Source organism: Meriones unguiculatus, chromosome 1 (genome assembly GCF_030254825.1).
Source record: "Meriones unguiculatus strain TT.TT164.6M chromosome 1, Bangor_MerUng_6.1, whole genome shotgun sequence".
Taxonomy (NCBI): domain Eukaryota; kingdom Metazoa; phylum Chordata; class Mammalia; order Rodentia; family Muridae; genus Meriones; species Meriones unguiculatus.
The window spans coordinates 40,892,935-40,913,738 of record NC_083349.1 but is presented as its reverse complement, the minus strand read 5'-3'; the positions used below and the strand labels follow the sequence as shown (position 1 = coordinate 40,913,738).

The 20,804-nt window shown below is 47.8% G+C and overlaps 1 protein-coding gene across 1 annotated transcript; it reads left to right on the top strand.

Annotated features, from left to right (window-relative positions):
• Positions 1–347: 347 nt before the first annotated feature.
• Positions 348–19,482, top strand: Fxn (frataxin). Its single transcript, XM_021648954.2, has 5 exons — positions 348–562; positions 3,337–3,434; positions 8,717–8,837; positions 14,750–14,847; positions 19,284–19,482. The coding sequence occupies exons 1-5, from the start codon at positions 395–397 to the stop codon at positions 19,432–19,434; spliced, it is 636 nt and encodes a 211-aa protein (XP_021504629.1). The 5' UTR covers positions 348–394; the 3' UTR covers positions 19,435–19,482.
• The last annotated feature ends 1,322 nt before the right edge of the window (positions 19,483–20,804 follow it).

Here is a 20,804-nt window from a genome sequence, read left to right as displayed (position 1 = left end):
TACGTCTAGTACTTAAGAGACGTGAAATTTGAAGTTACCGGGCAACCGGAGCTGTTAGAATTACGTTTTGTTGTTGTTGTTTTGTGTTTTATTTGTTTTTTTTTTTTTAACAGGGCTACTTGTTCATCAAGGTATCTTCAGAATCGTCCACTGTCACTCTGTAAAATGGGTATTAATGAATAAACTCTCGGAGGTCAGTCGTTTGCACAGTCCTGTTGCCCAAGGGATGCGTTCCAAATTTGGCACAGAGCAGGCTCTGGGCTCTCATTAAACATGCACAGTGCGGTGCCGGACCTGCGCGCAGGAGCCCTGTCGCGGCGCTTGCGGGGCACGGCCACCAGGTGGCGCCACCGAGCGCGCGCGCGGGGCGGAGCTGCCGCAGAGCGGGTGCAGCATGTGGGCGCTCGGAAGCCGCGCAGCCGCGGGCCTGCTGCCCCGGACGGCGCTCCGGGCCTCGGCCTTGGTCGGGACCCCGCGCGGGAGGGAGCCGACCGCAGCCAGCGGCCCCGGCCGCCGACGCCTCCACGTCACAACCCACGCGGCCGGCGCCATCCGCCGAGCCGTGAGTACGCGCGCCGCCGGGCCGCACACCGGAGCGCAGGCCGTGCGCCCGCCCCTCCGCTCGGGGACGCGCCGCGCGCACGCGCCGGGAGGACGCGCAGAGCGCACGCGCCGGACGCGCCGGGAGGACGCGCGTGGGGGCGGGCAGGGCGCTCGCGGCGTTGGCGCGGGCTTCCCTCCCTGGCTGTGGGCAAACGTGCCACCGGGGGTCTGTGCGGTCTTGAGTTTCGGTAATTAACACACGGTGCTCCGCGTGTGCGGCCAGGCGTGTTTATTGTTATGGACTCGCCTAAGGTAGCGCGCAGAACCATGGAAGCCTGGGCTTCTGCGCACCGCTTGCCTTTTCGTGGCGTTGGACTAGTCCATCCACCAGCGGACTAGTGGAGGAGCTTGGAGTACGGCTTTTTGTTTCTTTGTCTCTCTATCTCTGACTAGCGTACGTAGAATTGGCTGTGTACCCCAAGCTGGCTTCAAACTTGTGATCCCCCCGCCCCCTGTCGAGTGCTGGGGTCACAGGTGTACCCGCGGGGGCCTAGACTCCAGCTTTTGGAAAGTTGAGACCTTGACTCCGCGGCTCTGGAGAGTCTTGGGACCCTGGGGGACCCTGGCTCTCTGGGGACAGGACTTGGCTTTCTGTTCCGGGGTGATTAAAGGGCGACACCTATTTTGCGATTTTGGCAGGAGAGTTAAACTATATTCACAAAGACATTAGCACTTCAGATAAGTTCTTGGTTCCTGGAAGATTCAAAGAACGGAATCGGTCACTCCAGGCTTTAAAAAGATAGCCCAAAGGGTAGCAGTAGGGAGAAGAGGCTTCCCAGAGAGGGGCGTGATAGACGCCAAAGAAGGGGACTGGGGGAGCATTCCAGGAAAGGGAAAGCTGTGGACAAAGGTGGAGTAGGCTGCGGGCTTAAGAAACTAAAAAAAAAAAAAAAAAAATTAGGGTAAGCCCTGTAGCTCCATAATGGGGTAGTCACTTAGCCTTCCAGAGGCACTGAAAAAGTTTAAAAATAAACAGAAGAGGGATGGTCAGAGAGAGACAGCTAAAATTTGAAGGGCAGGACCCAGGGACACCACCCCCACCCCCCACCCCCACCCCAGCTTTTTCCAACACTTTCCCCGGAGGTATTCTGCCCAGTTCCACTTCCCAGCCACGTTATTTCTTCCCTCGCCTGGAGCCTGGCCACCTTTCTCCAGTTGCAACTGTGAGGTTTGGATCTCTGCAATTACGTGAGCCTGAGTAACTTCCTCTTTGGCGTTTCAGTTTCCTCGCCTGTAAAATACAAATACAGTTCATCTTGATCCTCAGATTCCGTTCTCACTGGCTCACTAACATGGCCCTCAGCTGTCTACCTTGGTGCTCTTGCAGTCCTTTGGAAGGTTCATGGAGGGTTTTCTCAGCAGTGGTCAACCGAGGCAGGTCTGCTTGCTTCCACTGTCACAGAGTGAGCGGATGTCCAGCCTGCTCATGACACGTTTTTCCTCACATTGATGTACTAGTTGGCGACTTTGTTTTTCGGAAGTGGTCCCCAAGCGTAGAGCCATAGGAGGCCATAGTGAGACTGTGATAGGCCTTAGAAGGAAAATGTGTGGGAGATGTGTGCTTCACTGGTACGTGCTGCTGCGTCAAGTTCAAAATTAATTAATCAATAATATGTATTGAATAAAGTGTCTTTAGACAGAAACACATACCAAACAAGACTATACACCATTTGGTGGTTATGACCCTGAGACCGGCAGGGACCTAAGGGGGTCGGGTGCCCTCTTCTCCCTCAAAGGGCACCCCCACACATCCATATATGCAGGTGCGCGCGCACACACAATTTTGGGGGGGAAGATGGGGCTGGTTTTTCAAGACAAGGTTTCTCTGTGTAGCCTTGGCTGTCCTGGACTAGCTTTGTAGACCAGCCTGGCCTTAAACTCATAACAATCTGCCTGCCTCTGCCTCTTGAGTGCTGGATTTACAGGCATGTACCAACACACCCTGCCAAAATATATTTTTTTAAATGATGAAGAAGAAGTTCTTCCCTTGAGGGAAGAGAACTCCATGATTGCATTCAGCTAAAGACAGCAGTTAGAATAGCTTGTAGCAGCACTAGTCTGGAGAAATGTTTTGTCTGGTGCTACACTGCCATAGCCACTTGAGATGCAGCCAACATAGCCGTCTTAGTGTTCTGTTGCTATGAAGAGACACCATGACCAAACATTTAATGGGGGCTGGCTTACAGTTCGGAGGTTTAGTCCATTATCCTGGCGGGAAGCATGGAGGCACACAGGCACACAGGCGCACAGGCAGGTATGTGAGAGTTCTACACAGGAATCTGCAGGCAGCAGGATGAAAGTGAGGCAGTGGGCCTGGCTTGAACATCCGAGACCTCAAAGCCCATCCCCTGCCGGTGATACACTTCCTCTAGCAAGGCCACACCTCCTAATAATGTCACTCCCTGGTTACCAAGCATTCAAACACATGTGTCTATGGTGTGTGTGGGGGGGGGGGGGGGCATTCCTATTCAAACTACCACAACTGAGGACCAGATTTTGTTTTATCTCAATAAATTCAGAGAGCCCTCGGTGTCTCATGACTGTCCTATCAGATGGTACCAGCTCAGCAGAGAGTGGGTTGGGGTGTGTGTGGGGGGGTGCAATTCCTCATTACTGTTCCTGAGATGCTATAATTGGTTACCCTCAGTATAGAAGTGTCAATCTGTAAGCCGTGTAGCCTGGATCAGTGTAGACTAAGATGTGGTAATAAGTGTTTTTGATTTTGGCTTTTAGAGTTTGAACATCCACTACCTCGATCAGATTCTGGACATCAAAAAGCAGAGTGTCTGCGTGGTGCATTTGAGGAACTCAGGGACGCTAGACAACCCAAGGTGAGATGAAAATGCCTTCCACCTCAGGCTTGTCTTCTTTTCCCTCTCCTTCCTCTCTCCTCCCTCTCTCCCCATACAGAAACGATTTCTTCCTGGGAACAACCCTGAGTGACATTGTTCTGAGCAACATTGCCTCTACCATTGTCTTAGTTACGGTTTTATTGCTGCGAAGAGACACCAAGACCAAGGCAACTCTTAAGAAGGAAAGCATTTCATTGGGGCTGGCTTACAGTTTCAGTGGTTCAGTGAGTTATCATCATGACACATGGCAGCATGCAGGCAAACTTGGTGCTGGAGGAGCCAAGAGTTCTACATCTTGATCCAAAGACAGCCAGAAGGGCACTGTCTCCTGCAGCCAGCCAGGAGGAGACTGTCTTCTGTTCTGGGCAGAGCCTGAGCATAGGAGACCTAAAGCCCACCTCCACAGTGACACTTCTTCCAATAAGGCCACACCTCCTCATAGTGCCCTCCCTATGGCCAAGCATTCAAACACAAGAATCTATGGGAGCCAGACCTATTCAAACCAACACACTCATGTTACTTTTGGTGACTGGTGTTACTGTGTGGACATCCCGGACTTCCTTTAGTTCATCCTGTTGTTGGGTATTTAGGTATTTGTCCCAGTTTGTTACTTCCTCCAGCATCCCATGAGGAAGGCCATACAGCTAAAACAAAGAGACTTCAAATGCAATGCCTCTCCAAGCTGTCCAGGGTTAGCTTTCCACTATGACATGAGCTGGGGAGCCTTCCTGCTGCCTCCAGGCTAGCCCTTAGGCTCATAGTTTGTTATTTGGGTTAGATTGTCCTGCCTAAGTTCCATTTGGTAAGATTTGGATGAATTGAAGGGCAGAGGTGTTTTTCTGTCTATGTCTATGTCTGTCTCATTCTCTCTCAAATATGCATATACACACTTACTCACACACTCACCTTATGATGGCAAGGGGCAGTAACAATGCCCATTGAGAGAATAGCCTCATGACAGGCCTTGGCAACAGTGGCTGTCTGCCGAGTGACCTGGGACAAGCTCACACCAGGACTCCCTGGCCCAGTCTAGGGTGAGACCCCTTGGCCATCATCCTTTCAGATGTAAGGAAGGCAGATGGTGGGAAGCTTGCGTTCTTTGGAGGCAAGCAGCTGTCAGAGCCCACTGTCTGTTTGGAACACTCTGTGCTTCCAGAGGTTGTTTTAAGGGTCCAGTGAATTATGTTAGGACAGACTCTTTCTTTGTAATGGACTTTACTCAAAATGCCTAAGAGGCTCTTGACCTACGTACTCTCAGCCCAGTATGCCAAACCCTTATCCAAATGTCTTCCTACTTGGAAGAATCCGGTTACCTATTCCTTTGCATCCTCCATGCCTGGCTCTCTGCATGAAGGGCCAGTTTTCTGGGTTCATGTTCAGCAATGTCCATAATACTCTTAGTTTGGTTGGTGTCTTAAAGGAAAATGTTTAATAGGGCTGGCGGACAGTTTAGTCTGTTATCATCATGGATAAAAGCACAGCGGCATGCTGACAGACATGGTGCTGGAGAGGTAGCTGAGAGTTCTACATCTGGATCCACAGGCATCAGGAAGGCAGACACACTGGGCCTGGCTTGCGCTTCTGAAACCTCAAAGCCCACCCGTGACACACTTTCTCCAACAGGGCCACACCTACTCTAACAAGGCCACACCTCCAATAATGTCACTTCCTATGAGTCCATGGCAGCCATTTTCATTTGGACTACCACAGACAGAGCAACAGACAAGCTCCCCCTGCCCCACCTCACACACACATTCACCCCTCTTTCTGGCTTACCAGAAGCCTTCACTGTTCCAAGCCTTAGATTCTCTCTTTGAATCTTCCAACTTCAGCAGTGGCTAATCCCAGAGTTCTGTCTAGTCCAATCCATCTCTTTATAAACAGGGCAGCTGTCTCCTCGCTCTCCATTTCTTTTTGCACCTACTAAAAGTGTCAAGGAGCCACCATACAGAAGAATATTCCCGCTCCTGGGGAAAGCACTTACTGTGCAAGCCTGGCAGCCTGGTTTGATCTCTGGAACACGTGGAAAGGTGGAAGGGGAGAACTGATTCCTCAGTGTTTCTCTTTCTTCACATTCAAGCCAAGGAACAGGCACATGCAGATACTAATAAATAAGGAATAAATGGAATTATTTTTTAAAAAGACAATTCTAGCCAGGCATGGTGGTGCACACCTTTAATCCCAGTACTTGGGAGTCAGAGGCAGGAGGATCTCTGTGAGTTTGAGGCCAGTCTGGTCTACAAAGTGAGTCCAGGACAGACAAGGCTACACAGAGAAACCCTGTCCATTATTCCAGTGGTCCTTAGGTCCTCAAGACACCCCAACCCACCATTCTTCTCTCTCTCCATTTCACCTGTCTTAGAGAGCAGCTCCCTACCATTCTGGTCAGTCCCGTAACCTGTCCCTATTGTGCCCTGGTACGGGGGTGGATTGGGTAGAGGATGAATCAGACGTCTTAGCACCAGCAGCCACTGGTGTCTTCCTGTAGGTCCCTGGTCTCTTGGGTAATGAGGCTGTCTAGTGAGCATCTCATAGCTACGTATGCCCACCACTGGGACACCAAAGCCCACATAAGGAAGACTGTTACAGCAGGATAGTCTTTCATCTTGTTGGAGGTGGAACCCAGGCCCTTACACTTGGTCCATCCATATCTAGCTCGGAGAGCCACTTCCGGGACAGTAGTTTATTGTCATAATTCAGATGCCATAGACGCCATCGGAGGTGTTAGTATTCATCGGCTCTACAGCTGTCACCACCATCTAATTCCAGGAAATGTTCACCACTCCAGGAAGAAGCTCTGTGGGCCTCGTTATTCACTCCTTCTCTCCTTTCCCCTGCTCCAGCACCTACAGATCAACTCATGTTTACGGGTTCATAGCAATGTGCAAGGATTTGGGGGAGCAGTGTGTGTTTACTTGTTTGTTTGTTTTAGGCTGGCCTTGAACTCACAATCCTCCTGCCTCAGGCCCAGGGAATATATTAGCTGGGATTGCAGGTACACAGTACCATGCCCTGCTACAGCAATGTTTAGAATAGGAAAAATAGTCTGGATTTTTATGGCGCGTCCCTGTAATCCCAGCAGTCAGCAAGCAGAGTCCGCCTGCACTGCAGAGTGAGGGCCTGTCTCAAAAAGAAAAGTTTTTAATTAAAAATAAAGATTGACAAGCAATAGCTGTAGAGAAATGTTCCATAGGTTTCAGCTGTATAATTTTTCCAAAACTAAAGTGTGAATCGGTTCCAGTCCAAAAAATAGAATACCATGGGCTAGAGAGATGGCTCAGGGGTTAAGTGCACTTGCAGTTGTGCAGAGCACCTTGGTTCTATTGCTAGAACCCACATGTCAGCTTACATAATCCATAATCTAATGCCACAATATCTGACACCCCCACACACACTGGCCTCTGCAGGTACGAATGTGCATATGCAAGCAAACACCCATATGCACGCTATAAAATAAGTAAATCTTCAAATTAGAAAAAGAGAGAGAGAAAATGCCAGCAGCCTCTGTCAGCTCCCTCCGAGTCATTAACCCCTCTAGTGTAACTGCCATTCTGACTTACAGCAGCCTGAATTAGCTGGCATGATGTTTACTTTAGACACACACTTTATAACTGAGTATCAATATGTTTGTATGGGCTGCATCCATCATTGTCTTATTTGTGACAGCCATCCATATCACTCTCAGAGTCTTAGACAATTCTATTTTGTTAGATGGTGGCCCATAGCTGGAGCTCAGTGTGATTCTTCTCTCCTGTTATCTGTATACCTGGGCATTTTCCAATTTGGTGCTATGAGATAGCTTCAATACAACCATGCTCAAATATTGAATGTCCTTTAGTGACCCTGGGTATGTATATCTGTGTGCATACTCTCAAGAGTGGGCCTAAAGGGTCACAGCTTGTGAATACATCAGCTTGGGTGGCTGCAGCCCAGTAGTTTTCCAAAGCAGTTGATCTCTGCCTCTCCCATCATCAGCACCAGAAAGCCCTGCTTGCTCCTCTTCCTGTGTCTTTCATGACCTATCTCATTTTTTAAATCTTCTTTTTAAAATATTAACAGAATTAATCATCTTTTCACATGCTCAGTGGCCATTTGGCTATCTTTTATGAAATCTGTATAAATATTTTACCCGTTTTTCTATTGCATACTCTTTTTATGGATTTGTATTCTGGATTAGTCCATTTTCAGATATATGTAATGCAAGCATTTTCCCCCCTACTTTTTGTCTTGCCCAACAGAAATTTAATAACAAAAACAAAAAAACAACCTCAGTGTCCAGCAAAAGTGGATGTGTAAAAAAAAAAAGGAAATATAGATTTATTTTCCTGAAACCTGTATGCTGGTGGTCCTCTCCTGAATGCCTGTGATTATTTTCCCCTCTTTTGTCCCCTATTTATCCCCGGGGGAGTCAATAAAGTTCATATTTTAAAAAAAGAAATATAATGAGCTAGACATAGCAGTACACAGGCATAATCATGGCTGCTTGGAAAACTGAGGCAGGAGGATCATAAATTCAAGGCCAATCTGGGCTATCTAGGAGGACCTTGTCTCAGAGAAAAACAAACAAGGTACTTCATTTTTTCTTATACTTTAACATTTTAAACACAGTCTAGAAGAGCGGAGAGAAGACCTGTCAAATGCAGGTGCCTCTGGGAATGGTAGTTGTTTGGAAAAGAGGCTACTTCTCCCTGTAACTTCTCTCATGCTCTGTGCATGCTAGATAGTTTCCATCGATTTAATAATATAAATGAGGAGCTGGAGAGATGGCTCAGCGGGTAAGAGCACTGGCTGCTCTTCCATAGGACCTCCTTTCAATTCTCACCCATGTGGCAGCTCACGGCTGTCTGTAATTCCAGTTCCTGGGGATCTGATACCCTCACACAGACATCTATGCAGGCAAAACACCATGCACATAAAATAAAAATAAAGCATTTTCAAACATGATAAACTCAATCCTCATTTAAAAACTAACTAAAAATATAAATGAAAAACAAATGACTAAGAAAGGCTAGGGTGATGTAGACGCTCGTGAGGCTGAGGCAAGCCGAAAGGAAAAGTAAAGGTCATCTTGTACTAACCAGAAAAGAAGCTTAGAGAAGCAGAGTGACAGGCAGAGCGGGGCTGCCGTGAACCCTAGGGTTTTGAGTCTCACCCACACTCCATGTGGGCAGCCGGAAGGCATGTTTTTTTCCAGTTTGTATGTATCTATTATGATTGTGTGGTTGGTGACAGTGCTCTGGTGGGTTTCTTTCCTCCTGCAGCTCTCTAGACGAGACGGCTTATGAAAGACTCGCAGAAGAGACGCTGGACGCCCTGGCAGAGTTCTTTGAAGACCTTGCAGACAAGCCCTGTACCCTGGAGGACTATGATGTCTCCTTTGGGGTACCTCTTGGCTTTCTTTATGTTTTCTCCTTAAAAACTGTAGCTTAGGCTAGAGATGTAATTCGGTTGGTGAAGTGCTTGCTTACCATTCACAAAGTCTTGGGTTCAAAACCCAGCACCGTGTTAAGTTAAGCGTAGTAGCACATCCTTATAATCCTAGTATTCCAGAGGTAGAGGCAGGAGGATTAGAAGTTCAAGGTCATCCCCAGCAACCTAACAAGGTTAAAGGGAGCCCAAGCTACAAAGCCCAAACTGGCTTTAAAAAACAAACACAAACAAACTGGTAGTGGTACAGATCTTTAATCCCAGATAGAGGCAGGTAGTTCTCCTTGAGTTCAAGGACAACCAGGGTGGTTACACAGAGAACTCAGGTCTTGGGGGGTGGGGTGGGGAGGGCTGAGGTCACCTCTCATACACACAATTAGCTGTAACTTACTTAAACAAAGACTGCCCCCCCCCCAGGCAAGCATGGTGGCACACAGCTGTAATCCTACATTCTAGAGTAGATGCAGAAGGATCACAGAATGTTCAGGGCTAGCTTAGTCTACATAGTGAGGTCTAGACAAGCCAGGGCTACATAGCGATATCCTGTCTCAAAAATGAGGGGGTGGGGCGGGGCGAGTGGTGGAGGGCTCAGTGGGTAGAGCTGCTGCTTCCAAACCTGATAGCCTCAGTTCAGTCCTCCAACCCACGTGCAGGTGGAAGGACAATTTGAGTTCACACCGTGCCATGGGAGTGGACACGGACATACACCCACTTCCCAGACACTCAGAATAATTATAAATAGAGTAAGAAAGACTGGCCCCCAGCTTTCCGAAGTACCCATCCCCAGCATAGACTGTGGGTGGAACAGGTGGTAGGACTCGTGCGACAGCCCCACTCCACCAGGGACCCTGGGCAAGTCACTCTGCATCTCTGAGCCTCTCCTGTCTAAAGACGGATTCCCAGGGGCAGGTGGGCAGCTCAGTGAAGGGATGGGTAGGTAAGTGGTGGGTAGCTCAGTTAAAAGAAGAGCCCTTAACCCATCATGGGAGAAGCCCTGGGTTCAATACCCAGTAGTAAAGAATAAAAAGTAGAGTCCCGGCTCCGCCTTATCCTCAGGAAAGTCAAGTCCAGGATGTGGGTGTCTGGGAAGCCCTGAGCTAGCTTGGCCTTCAGCAGGGACAGTTGTCCAGGAGTGGTTCAGACGCCACACGTGAGCCCCACCCATACTCCCTGTGTCCTCCTGTAAAAAGAAGCCCATTGTGAGATTTTTATTTTATTTATTTGTTTGTTTGTTTGTTTACTGAGGCAGGCTCTTTCTCTATGTAGCCCCGGCTGTCCTGTTGCTGTGTTGACCAGTTTTGGCCTTGAGAGACCCATTAATACCCTACCACATCCTGGCTCACCCGGAATTCTGATGCACATCCCTGAGTCCAGCCCCTAGAAATGCTGCTTTAACTGGTGTGTAATGTTCCCTGGGTGAGGAGCTGGATTATCTTTCCTGAAATTCTAGTGTATGACTGAGAACTTCTGAATTGGCATTACCCCGGCCGCCAGATTCTCAGGCAGTTTATATGCTGGCCAGCAGGTGGCAGAATAAGCTCTGGTCTGGTCAGGCCTTTACCATTGGGAGAAAAATGTCTCCTCCTTACTCATCCCCCTCCACCACACCCTCAGTCTGGACAGAGGTTAATCCTCTTGACAGCAATTCATTAATACCAGGAAATGTCATGAAGTGTGCATTTTGGAGTAAGTCGTAGGATTATGTAGCACAGATGGCTGTCAGAATGTTGGGGTGGAGGATGGCAAAAGCATACTTTCAAATTTATTTTTACGTGCATCGGTGTCTTGCCTGTATGTACGTCTGTGGGGGTGTCAGATCTTGAAGTTACAGACAGTTGTGAGCTGCCATTTGGGTCCTGGGAACTGAACCTGGAGGAGCAGCAGTCAGTGCTCTTAACCTCTGAGCCCTCTCCCGCACTTACCCACACTCTCAAAATGGACTCACGTTGGCTAAAGAATAGCAGTGGGGAACTGAAAACATTCTCTGTGTAATCTACTTGCAGACAGTTCTAAATGTCTCAAAGGCCCTAGCAAACCAGCGTAGCAGCTGGTTTCCTCCCTCCTGCCACCATTCTTCGGAGTAGCCAAAAGCCCCAGGGAAAGATTCTAATTACAGCAGCCTGGCTAGTAAAAGGACCTGAGCGTTGTGATCTCCGCCTTGGCAGCCTTGTTTTGCCCTTCACCTTGGCAGATGGGACCACAGGGTCCCCTAGGTCACTGTTGGCCCACTGGTCCATTTTACACACATCCTGTGTTTGGGTGGAAGCATGTAGGCGCTGACTGAGTCTGGTGACAGATCACCTCTTCTTAGGGACTCAAAATACCGGAAGTGAGGGCCAGGGGACAACAGGCTCCTTCACACACAAGTTGATACTGAAGTAGGTCAAAGCAGGAGAGAGGCTGCAGGGACTCCGCCAGGAGCCCAGATAACCTTCCCAGAAGCACCTGCAATGGTCCTGGAGCAAGAGGGGACTGCAACGAAGATGCTGTCTTCAGTCTACGCGTTGTGGAGCTAGGTCTCCTGTGGGTGGTTTCCCCTTGGTTGTTTTTGTTTTGGGAGCACACATCAGTGTGCACTCCAGGATCCCTCCAAAGGTTGGGGACATAAAGAGTAAATTAAGGATGCAGCCGTTAAGATGGCTGCCCCTGGTACAGTCAGTCTCTCCCTGTGGTAGTGACCAGGCACAGGGTGGAACCCTTGAGTGATTCCCTGAGGAGCCAGGCCAGGGTGAAGGGACTTGTTCAGGTTAGGAAGGAGCATGGACTTGGAGGTCGCATCTGGAGAGTTAGTCAATCCTCGGCATTTGTGCTGGACCTTCTTCACATCTCCGCTTGCAGGGTGGAGCACACGGGGGACTTTTATCATCCACCCATAGGTAAGTCAGAGATAAGTGTGTGGCTTCACCGAGTCTGTTAGCCCATCTCGGGAAGTAGGAAACTGTAGAGCTGAGTAAAGAGCCCCATGCTGGGAACGGCTGGTTTTGAGGGGGAATTAGTATCTAATTTATACGCTGTTTGGGGGGAATTACCACTGAGTGTGTGCAGGGTTTCCGTTTTGTAAGGTGGAGAGATTTCTGAATGGCTCTAGAGCAACAATTGTAGTGTGTAACTTGGTTACAGGCAAAGTTAATGTCTTTTTCCAGAGAGAAAAGAGAAAATATATCAAACAGCAGCTGAGAATGAAGGTTCAGTGGGTGAAGGGGTTGCCTACAAGAAGAGAAACTATTTTTGAGGCCAAACGCCCCTACATTTCAGAAGAACTCTGCTGGCCGCTAGTGTTTTGTTTTGTTTTGTGTCCCCCTGAACCTCCTTTGTAAAGTTAAGATAGCGATTCCTACCTCCACAGCCACGGTCTTGTTGGAAGCGGTTCCTGTGTGTGTCCAAACACAGATCCTGGCACACACTGGGCTCTTAAGTCAAAGGTTCTCAAGCTGTGGGTCAGGACCCCTGTGGCAAACCTTTATCTCCAAAAAATGCATTAGGGTTCAGAACAGTAGTAAAATTACAGTTATGAAGTAGCAACAAAAATATGATTGTGTGGCTGAGGGTCACCACAATGTGAGGAACCGTATTGAAGGGGTGCGGCATTAGGGAACCGCAACTCTAAGGAAAGAAGAATTAGTGTGTCTGCTGAGGGTCTTGCTGTTTTTATCCTGCCTGTGTGCCTAGCATCTCTGTCAGGAACTCTGTGTGCTTGGTTTGGGATAGCTTGTTGTTGTTTTGATTTTTGTTTTTAGATAGGCTTTCATGTTGCCCAGGCTGCCCTCAAACTGGGATGTAGTCAAAGAATACCTTGAACTTCTGACCTTCTACCACCTGAGACCTGGGATTACCAAGCCTGATCTGCGTGGAGATGGAACCCAGAGCCTGTGTATCATAGACAAGCACTCTAAACAGAGCCACAGCATAATTCCTATTTTTCTGCTTGTTGTTTTGTTTTTTAATCAGAGAAAAGTGTTATTATTTTAAAAACGAAGAGAAAGAAGAAACTGGGCATAGTGGCACATGCCTGGCACTTGGGAAACTGAAGCAGTTTTTTGCCTGCGTGGGCTACCTAGTGAAACCCTGTGTCAGAGAAAGGAGAAAGAGAGAGAGAACTTACTAGTGCTCCTCCATTAGTTGCATTATTATTGTCCCAGCTTCTAGCGTTTATTTAAACGGCTGGCGGTGTTTATAGGACAGTGCCGTGAGAATCATTCCAAGACTCCTGATTGGATGTGCACTCAGCAGAGTGCAGAAAAAGGCCTTGGTGCATCTGGGTGGCAAGAGGCCCCACCTGCTTAACAGAAGCAATACAGGGGGCTGTTAGAGGGCACTGAGTGCCCAGCCCTTTGTTTCATAGCCTGCCATTCTAAAGAGACTAAAGCCTAGAGAGTGAAGGGCTCCTTTGTTGAGTGTTTTCAAATTTAAATGTTCATCTATTGGGCAAAATGGACTGGCCAGTCTTTTAAGAATGCAAGGCTTTTTAGAGGGAAAAAAAAAAAGCCTTATGGAATCTCTGGGCACTTGTCACAAGCTTGGGAAGGGTCTGGAAATAACACAGGTGGACTGGGGCTCTTCTGCCTGTTCTACCACAAAGAAGGCAGAGTGTTGATTTTTCTCTCTTTTTGTGTTTTGCATTTTGTTATGCAGCCTGCTGGCATCCAGCCCAAAATCTCCCACCTCAAGCCTCCCAAACACTGACATTATAGATTCTGCCACCGCACCGCTTTCTGTGTTTTCATAATGGCCTCGTCAGGTCTGACATTTGGGCTAATAGAGTTTAGTCTGCATTTGTACATGTTCTGGTTGGCAGTGGAGGACAGCAAGCTAGCCATCCCATGTACCATTGCTGAGATCTCAGGCAACTCTTAACCTTTCTTTTCTTGGCAACCACACAGGCAGAGGGAAAGCACTATGGGCTTCAGGCGGTTACGATCCATGTACTTGGGTGTCTTCGGTGATGACTCAATGGTTAGGCACTTGCCACTCTGAGAGTCAGAGATTGGATCCCAGCACCCACATCACATCAGGTGGCTCGCAGACCCCTGAAACTCCAGCTGCAGGGGCTCCTGTGTGTCTTCTGACTCATGCACATACACTTGGTCAGAAACACACACAGAAATAAAAGTAAAGCAAAACTCTAACCTGTTGATAAATTATTAAATTTAATGTTTATTAATGTAATTATTAAGGCATATGTGAATGGAATTGTTCTATTAATATTAATTAAAGCTGGTTATTAATACAGCAGCAGTTACTCCTTAACCCACTATTATATAAATAAAAGACACAGTAACCCGTTAGACTTTAAATAAGCCTTAATGTACTGGGGGTGGGCAGATACCAACCCTGGAAGCTATATTGTCTACTTCCCATCCAAAATCCCCGTCAATACTTTCACATATTTTCCTTTTGGGCTGCTTCTCTCCATCACGCCAACGCTTAGAGCAGCTCCTCCCAGCCGCAGGCCTCTAGTTCACGCTAACCCATGGCGACTTGCTCCTTTTTTCCTCCTCTCTCTCCTGGCGGTCCTTCTCTGCCACCCTTAATAATAATTCATCAACACTGACCCATGCTGATCCTGAGAGTAATGTTTTTACTATACAAGCGCCTAGCTTTGAGTACTAATTTTTGTTTGTTTTTGCTGCCAAGAATTGAACATGGGGCTTCCCAGTGCCAGACACATACTGCAGCTTGCTGCTTTCCGTTCCTATTTCTTTTTTTTAATTTTATTAATTACACTTTATTCATTTTGTATCCCCGTCCCCATTTCTTAATGGTGTGTGTTATGTCCTTGGATACATGAAAGGCATTGAGATATAAATAGATAGCACAGTGCTAGCTAATCTAACTTTCTTCATGCTTTCTTCTATGTGACCCCCTAGGGTGGCGTGCTCACCATTAAGCTGGGCGGGGACCTGGGGACCTACGTGATCAACAAGCAGACCCCGAACAAGCAAATCTGGCTATCTTCTCCCTCCAGGTATGTTCAGAAGTCAGAGTCTGTAAGGGGTGTGCTCATCTGGAATGCAGTGTTGAGTACCAACACAGTGTTGGGTGTCCGTTGCTGGCATTGCCATGGCTTTGCAGCTGTCTGCCTTGGCAGGAAGGTGTGCTCAGGTTGAACACCTCTCTCCTGCTACCTTGGTTGCCATTCTATGCATCAGGATGCTAACAAGACCTGACGCAAAAGGAACTTTTCAGAACCTGGCCCAGACAGTTTTGTGTATTATGTCATTGGCCAGAAATTTTGCCAGGCATAGGATTACGTATCTATAGTCTCAGTGCTCAGAAGGCAAAGGCAGTAATTCAAGGCCAGCCTTGCTACATAGCTGGCTCAAAGGCTAATCTGGGCTATCGTGTAGGACCATGTCACAAAGCAAATAGGCCAGCCTGGTCTATAGAGTGAGTCCCAGGCCAGCCAGGGCTATACAAAGCCACTTTTGTTAGGTATGGTACCACATACATGGGATTAAAAAATAATAATAATTAATTAAAAGGCTACTTTGAAGGCTGGGGTGTATCTCTGTGGTACAGTACTTATCCAGTGACCTGTAAACCCTGGATTCAATTCCCAAAATGGAAGGGAAGGAAGAGAGAGAGTGAGAGAGGCAATTTTTATATTGCAGTATCTAAGAAACTTGCACTTTGTCCTCAAAGTAAGTTAAACTTTAACTCCTGGCTTATTTTGAAGGTGTCAGTAATTCTGATGGCAGAGTCAGGCTCAGACTCTGTGGCAGGGGTGCAGAGATTTTTAGCAGCAGCTTCAGGGCCCACATCTCATACCCACCCCATCAATGCGCCTGTGGTTGAAGCAGGAGCAGGGTACACCTCGAGCAGCCTGGGTCTCAGAACTCAGAGCTTGCTGGTGAGCGCACAGCTGCTGCCGGAGATGTCTGGGACGGCAGAGAGGTGACGCCCACAGAGAGAAAGCTAACCTCACCGAGGCTCGGCAGCACCCCCAGCAAAGTGGGGAAGACTCAGCTAGAAGCAGTGTAGAACTCTTTGAAAGCCCAATGATGTTGTAGTTTAAAAAGATTAAAAAGTACCAGCATGTGGCTCAGTGGCAAAGAATTTGCCTAGTGCGTGAGAGACGGCCCTGGGTTGGATTCCCAGCATCACAACAAACACACAAGCAAACAACACTATCCTGGAGGAGGCTAGAGAGATGGCTTAGTGGTTAAGAGCCCTCGCTGGCTCTAGCACCAGGACTGGAGTTCGGATCCTGGCATTTATATCAGGCATTGTGGGATAATTAATCACTTACAAAAAACTCCAAGAAAACTCCTTTTAAAACCTATAATTGGTTCTGGAGCGATGGCTCAGTGGTTAAGAACAATCTCTGGTTGCTCTTCCAGGAAGACCTGGCTTCAATTCCCAGCACCCATATGGTAGCTCACAACTGTCTGTAACTCCAGTACCCGGAGATCCAACATCCTCAAGATAAATATGCAAGCAAAACACCAATTCATGTAAAATAAAAATAAGTAAATTTAAAACATATAATTTAGATGCTGGTGAAATGGCTCAGAGATTAAGAGCACTGACTGCTCTGCCAGAGGACCTAAGTTCAATTCCCAGGAACCACATGGTGGCTCACAACCATCTGTAAAGGGATCTGATGCCATTCTCTGGTGTATATGCAGAATAAGCACTCATACATAAAAATAAAATTAATTAATTTAAAGGATTATTTTTTAAAAACCTAATTTATATGAGGGAATCTTCTGAGCTTTCATAAAGGGGGGATGCTTATTTTTATTTATGTGTCCATGGGTATAAATGAGTGCTCATGCCCAAGGTAACCAGAACAGGGAATCAGGTCCCCTGGAGCTGAAGTCCTAAGCAATTGTAAGCAGCCCAATGTGATGCAAATCAAACCAGTCCTCTGGGAGAACAGCGAGCATCCTTAACCACTGAGCCATCTCTCCAGCACCCTGGAAGTAATTTCATATTTATCCAGAATATATCTCACAGGGCCATGATTACAATTTCTTATTTCAGAAGAAAACTTTTGAGGTCCTGTGGAGACAGTAGTATTTCCTGGCCACCTCGCCATAAGATAGGGTAAAAGAGAGCTGTGGGGGCACTTGGGCCTGAGAGCCATGGGCAATGTTGAGTTGTTCAAAGTCTACCTGGTTACCTGATGGCTGGTTTGGGGTGCAGGACCAAAGAACATTTTAATGTGGCTGGGTAGTTTGTGTTCAGAGGTGTCTGCCCTTTTAACAGAAATCCTGCCCATTCATTTACCCCTTTCTCTGTATTGTTGGCTCCAGCATTTGGTTGGCAATGTTAAAAGCGTCCATACAGTTATCCTACAAAGGCTACTTCCTGTGTCTTTCCTCCACTCCCAGGAGAGTGCCTTCCCACCTCACCTCAGTCTTCTCTTGGTTTTTGTGGCGCTGGGACTGTTCACCCTACAACCTTTGACCTGACTTGAGTGTTCTAGGTGGACTTGGGTGTCCTAGATCATGAAGTCTCAGCTCCCTGTCAGCTTCATCAGGATGTCCCCAAATGCCATCATGACCTGTTACTGTATCTACTCTCTTCTCCAGCCCATGAGGAAGTAGAATTTGAGGCATGGGACTTGTACATCTGGAGTAACAAATCATGACAAAAAAAGTTACAGTGTGTCCACAGTACCATGGAGTAGTCGGCTTCACATTGCCACAGCTGGACACCCAAGACAAGTTACTTAGAAAGGAAAAGGCTAGTTTTAGAAGTTCAGGGTCCAGGACTGAGGGGATGCAAGGGACACGGTTTGGCCTCTTGTACAGTGGCACACTGTGATGGAAGCTTGTGTACGGGCAGTGTCCCGTTTCAAGGAGGGACACAGTCGTTAGACAGGACCCACATTCCCTTTTGTGGGTTTGTCCCTGTGATGTAAGACACTCACAGTAAGGCACTCTTCTTAGGGTGCCACTCTTAGGAGGTAGTATAAAGCCACATCCCTAGTTCTTTTCTCCTCGCTGCCTAGAGAATAGAGTACATGCAGCAACAGATAATGAACGAATATGGGGACACGCTGATGAAGCTCTCAATTTAACAGATTTAATTTTTAATTTAAAAAATACTCTTAAATAGAAATTATGGAACATGCTAGTAATCCCAACACTTGAGAGGTAAAGGCAAGAACATGAGGAGTTTAGGGTTAACCTTGGCTACCTAAGGCGTTTGAGACTCGCTTAGACTACATGAGACCCTGTTGAAAGAAGGAAGTTTGGTTTGGTTTGGTTTTTGAGTCAATTACCTTGTGTCTCTGGCTGGCCTGGAACTCACTGTATAGACCAGGCCAGCTTCTGTCTGCCAAGTGCTAGGACTAAAGTCCTGTACCGCCATGCCAGGCAAATCGCACAGGTGGTAGCCAAGGCGCGGAGAGGCAGAGAAGGTACGTAGTAGGTAGGTATTGGGTCTTCTCTCAGGGCAATAGGGGTGTTTTGCACCTAGACAGAGTTAGTGGTGACATAATAGTGTAGGTCGGGCACAGATTACATCAGTGGTACGAAATGGCCATCATTTCCCACATATGACTGTCAGATAGCAGGTGTCCTGTGGGGTAAGAAAAGCAAGAGATGAAATGTGATGCACAGGGGCCAGGCTGTGAGGTGTCCCAGAGGACAGGTTCCACTGTTGCTCTTGGGAAGATGCTAACTGAGGAAATCAAAACTTCACCTCCCTGTGTTTCACTGTCAAGCTACAGCTGTTCAGTCTCTGGGGGACAGGCAGCTGTGTGGATTCTGTTAGCTAGCCATTGAAAGGAGGCGTTTGTTTTGGCTCACGGTGTCAGAGACTGTCCCTGTCGCCTTTGGGCCTGCAGTGAGACAAAACGTGACAGGGGCTTGTATGGTAGAGGGAAGCTGCTCCCCTGGCAGCTGGAAGCAGAGGGGGACAGGACAGGCTCCCAATCGCCTGGGCGGTCAAGGCACACTGCCAGTGACCTAGCACATCACCACTAGGCCCTCCTCTACAAGGTCTTCCCAACTTGCAATAGAGTCATGGGCTGGACAATGAGCTTTTAACTATGGCCCTGGTGGGACCTTTAAGATCCAGTCTAGCCAACTGTGGTTGCTTTAACCCTAGCACTTAGGCTGAGATAGGAGAGTTGCTACAAGTGGAAGGCCAAGGGAGGTCCAGGCCTGTATCCAAGAGATACTGCATAAGACTCTGACTTCAAAGATAGATATCTTTCCTTTAGTCCTAGAGCTCAAGAGGCAGAAGCAGGGGATCTCTGGGTTTGAGGCCAGCCTGGTCTACAGAGCCCTACAGGACAGAGAGAAACCCTGTCTTGAAAAATAAAAATAAAAAAAGATACGAGAGAGAGACAGAGATACAGAGATAATAGATTGGTTTAGTCCAAACACAGTGGCTCTCCTGAAGAGGGGCCTCACTGACTTGCCATGACTTTGTTCTGTTTTGCAGTGGCCCCAAGCGCTATGACTGGACAGGGAAGAACTGGGTGTACTCCCACGACGGCGTGTCTCTACACGAGCTGCTGGCCAGGGAGCTGACTGAAGCTCTAAACACCAAAGTGGACTTGTCTTCATTGGCCTATTCTGGAAAAGGCACCTGACCACCTGTCAGATTCAAAGACATTAAAAGCCATCAGGCAAAGACCGCAGCTTCCTTCTGTAGCTGAGCGTCTGGTTTCCCATGCCTGCCTCTGAGGACAGTCACACTGTGTGTGACAGCTCTGTGAAAAAAGTGTGTCACCTCCCACCCTGTCCCCGGATCCTAAGAGGTGTGTTAGGATTCCCTGGTTTCCTCCCCCATTTGAGACCCACCCCCTTGTCTCTTAGAATGCCTTGCACCATGTGTGCATGATATAACAGCTTCAGAATGTCATGTACCCTGCATGCATGATGCAGCACAACAGCCGCAGAATGTCATGTACCACATGAGTTAACAACCTCATGAAAAGAAAAAGGGAGACGGGCATGGTGGCATACACCTTTAATCCCAGCACCCAGGGAGGCAGAGGCAGGTGGATCTCTGATTTGGAGGCCAGCCTGGTCTGAGTCCAGGACAGTCAAGATTACACAGAGAAACCCTGTCCCGAAAAACCAAAAAAAAAAAAAAAAAAAATAGAGTGCTCAGAGGGAGAAGTGAGTGGTTCCCACTCTGCATTCTTTGAAGGATTTATTGCTACAGCTTCAGGAACAGCAGACTGACCAGCCGTTGTATCTGAAATGATACTGTAAGGAGTAGCTTCTAAATGTCCCCTAGACTCCAAGTATGTACACTTCTGAGCCCTCAGCAGTGTCAAAAGAAACCATCTTCAAACACCTGTTTGTGCTTTGTGACCTATATTGGGTACCTAGGACCTGGCTGCCTTTACCTCCATGCTTTCGTAGATGTGAGTCATTATAGAGTCAGCACCTGTAACATGAACCTGAAATACTTTTTAAAAATTGAAAATTGTGTGAGGTATAGTGGTGCACGCCTTTAATCCCAGCACTGGAGAGGCAGAGGCAGGCAGATATTTGCGAGTTTGAGGCCAGCCTGGTCTACAAAGCAAGTTCCAGGACAGTCAGTTCTACACAGAGAAGCCCTCTCAAAAAAAAAAAAAAAAAAAAAAATGTATTGAGCTGGAGAGATCACTTTGTCTACAAAGCACCTGCCGCACAAGCATGAGTACTCAAGTTTGATCCTAGGCATCCACGTTAAAAACAGAGGCACGACAGTGCTAGTTTGTAATCCCAGCACCGGGGAGGTGGACGTGAGAGGACCCGTGGGGCTTGCAGCCTCAGCAGTGGACCTGGGGTCCCTGTGAGAGACACTATTCCCATACAAGATAAGTGGATGGCTTCATTTGACCTCCACACGTGTGCGCATGCGCCAGCGTAGACATGTAGATGCACACAAATTCACACATGCTAAATGAATGCATAGAAAACTACAGGCAAGGAGGAGTAAACAAACGAGCAGAAAGCTGCCATAACC

What these genes read in the sequence shown, in the direction of transcription:
- Fxn (XM_021648954.2), top strand. Translation starts at nt 395, where the DNA reads ATGTGGGCGCTCGGAAGCCGCGCAGCCGCGGGCCTGCTGCCCCGGACG. An exon ending in GGGACGCTAGACAACCCAAG is followed by an intron (nt 3,435 to 8,716) that starts GTGAGATGAAAA and finishes TTCCTCCTGCAG; the next exon opens with CTCTCTAGACGAGACGGCTT. An exon ending in ACTATGATGTCTCCTTTGGG is followed by an intron (nt 8,838 to 14,749) that starts GTACCTCTTGGC and finishes GTGACCCCCTAG; the next exon opens with GGTGGCGTGCTCACCATTAA.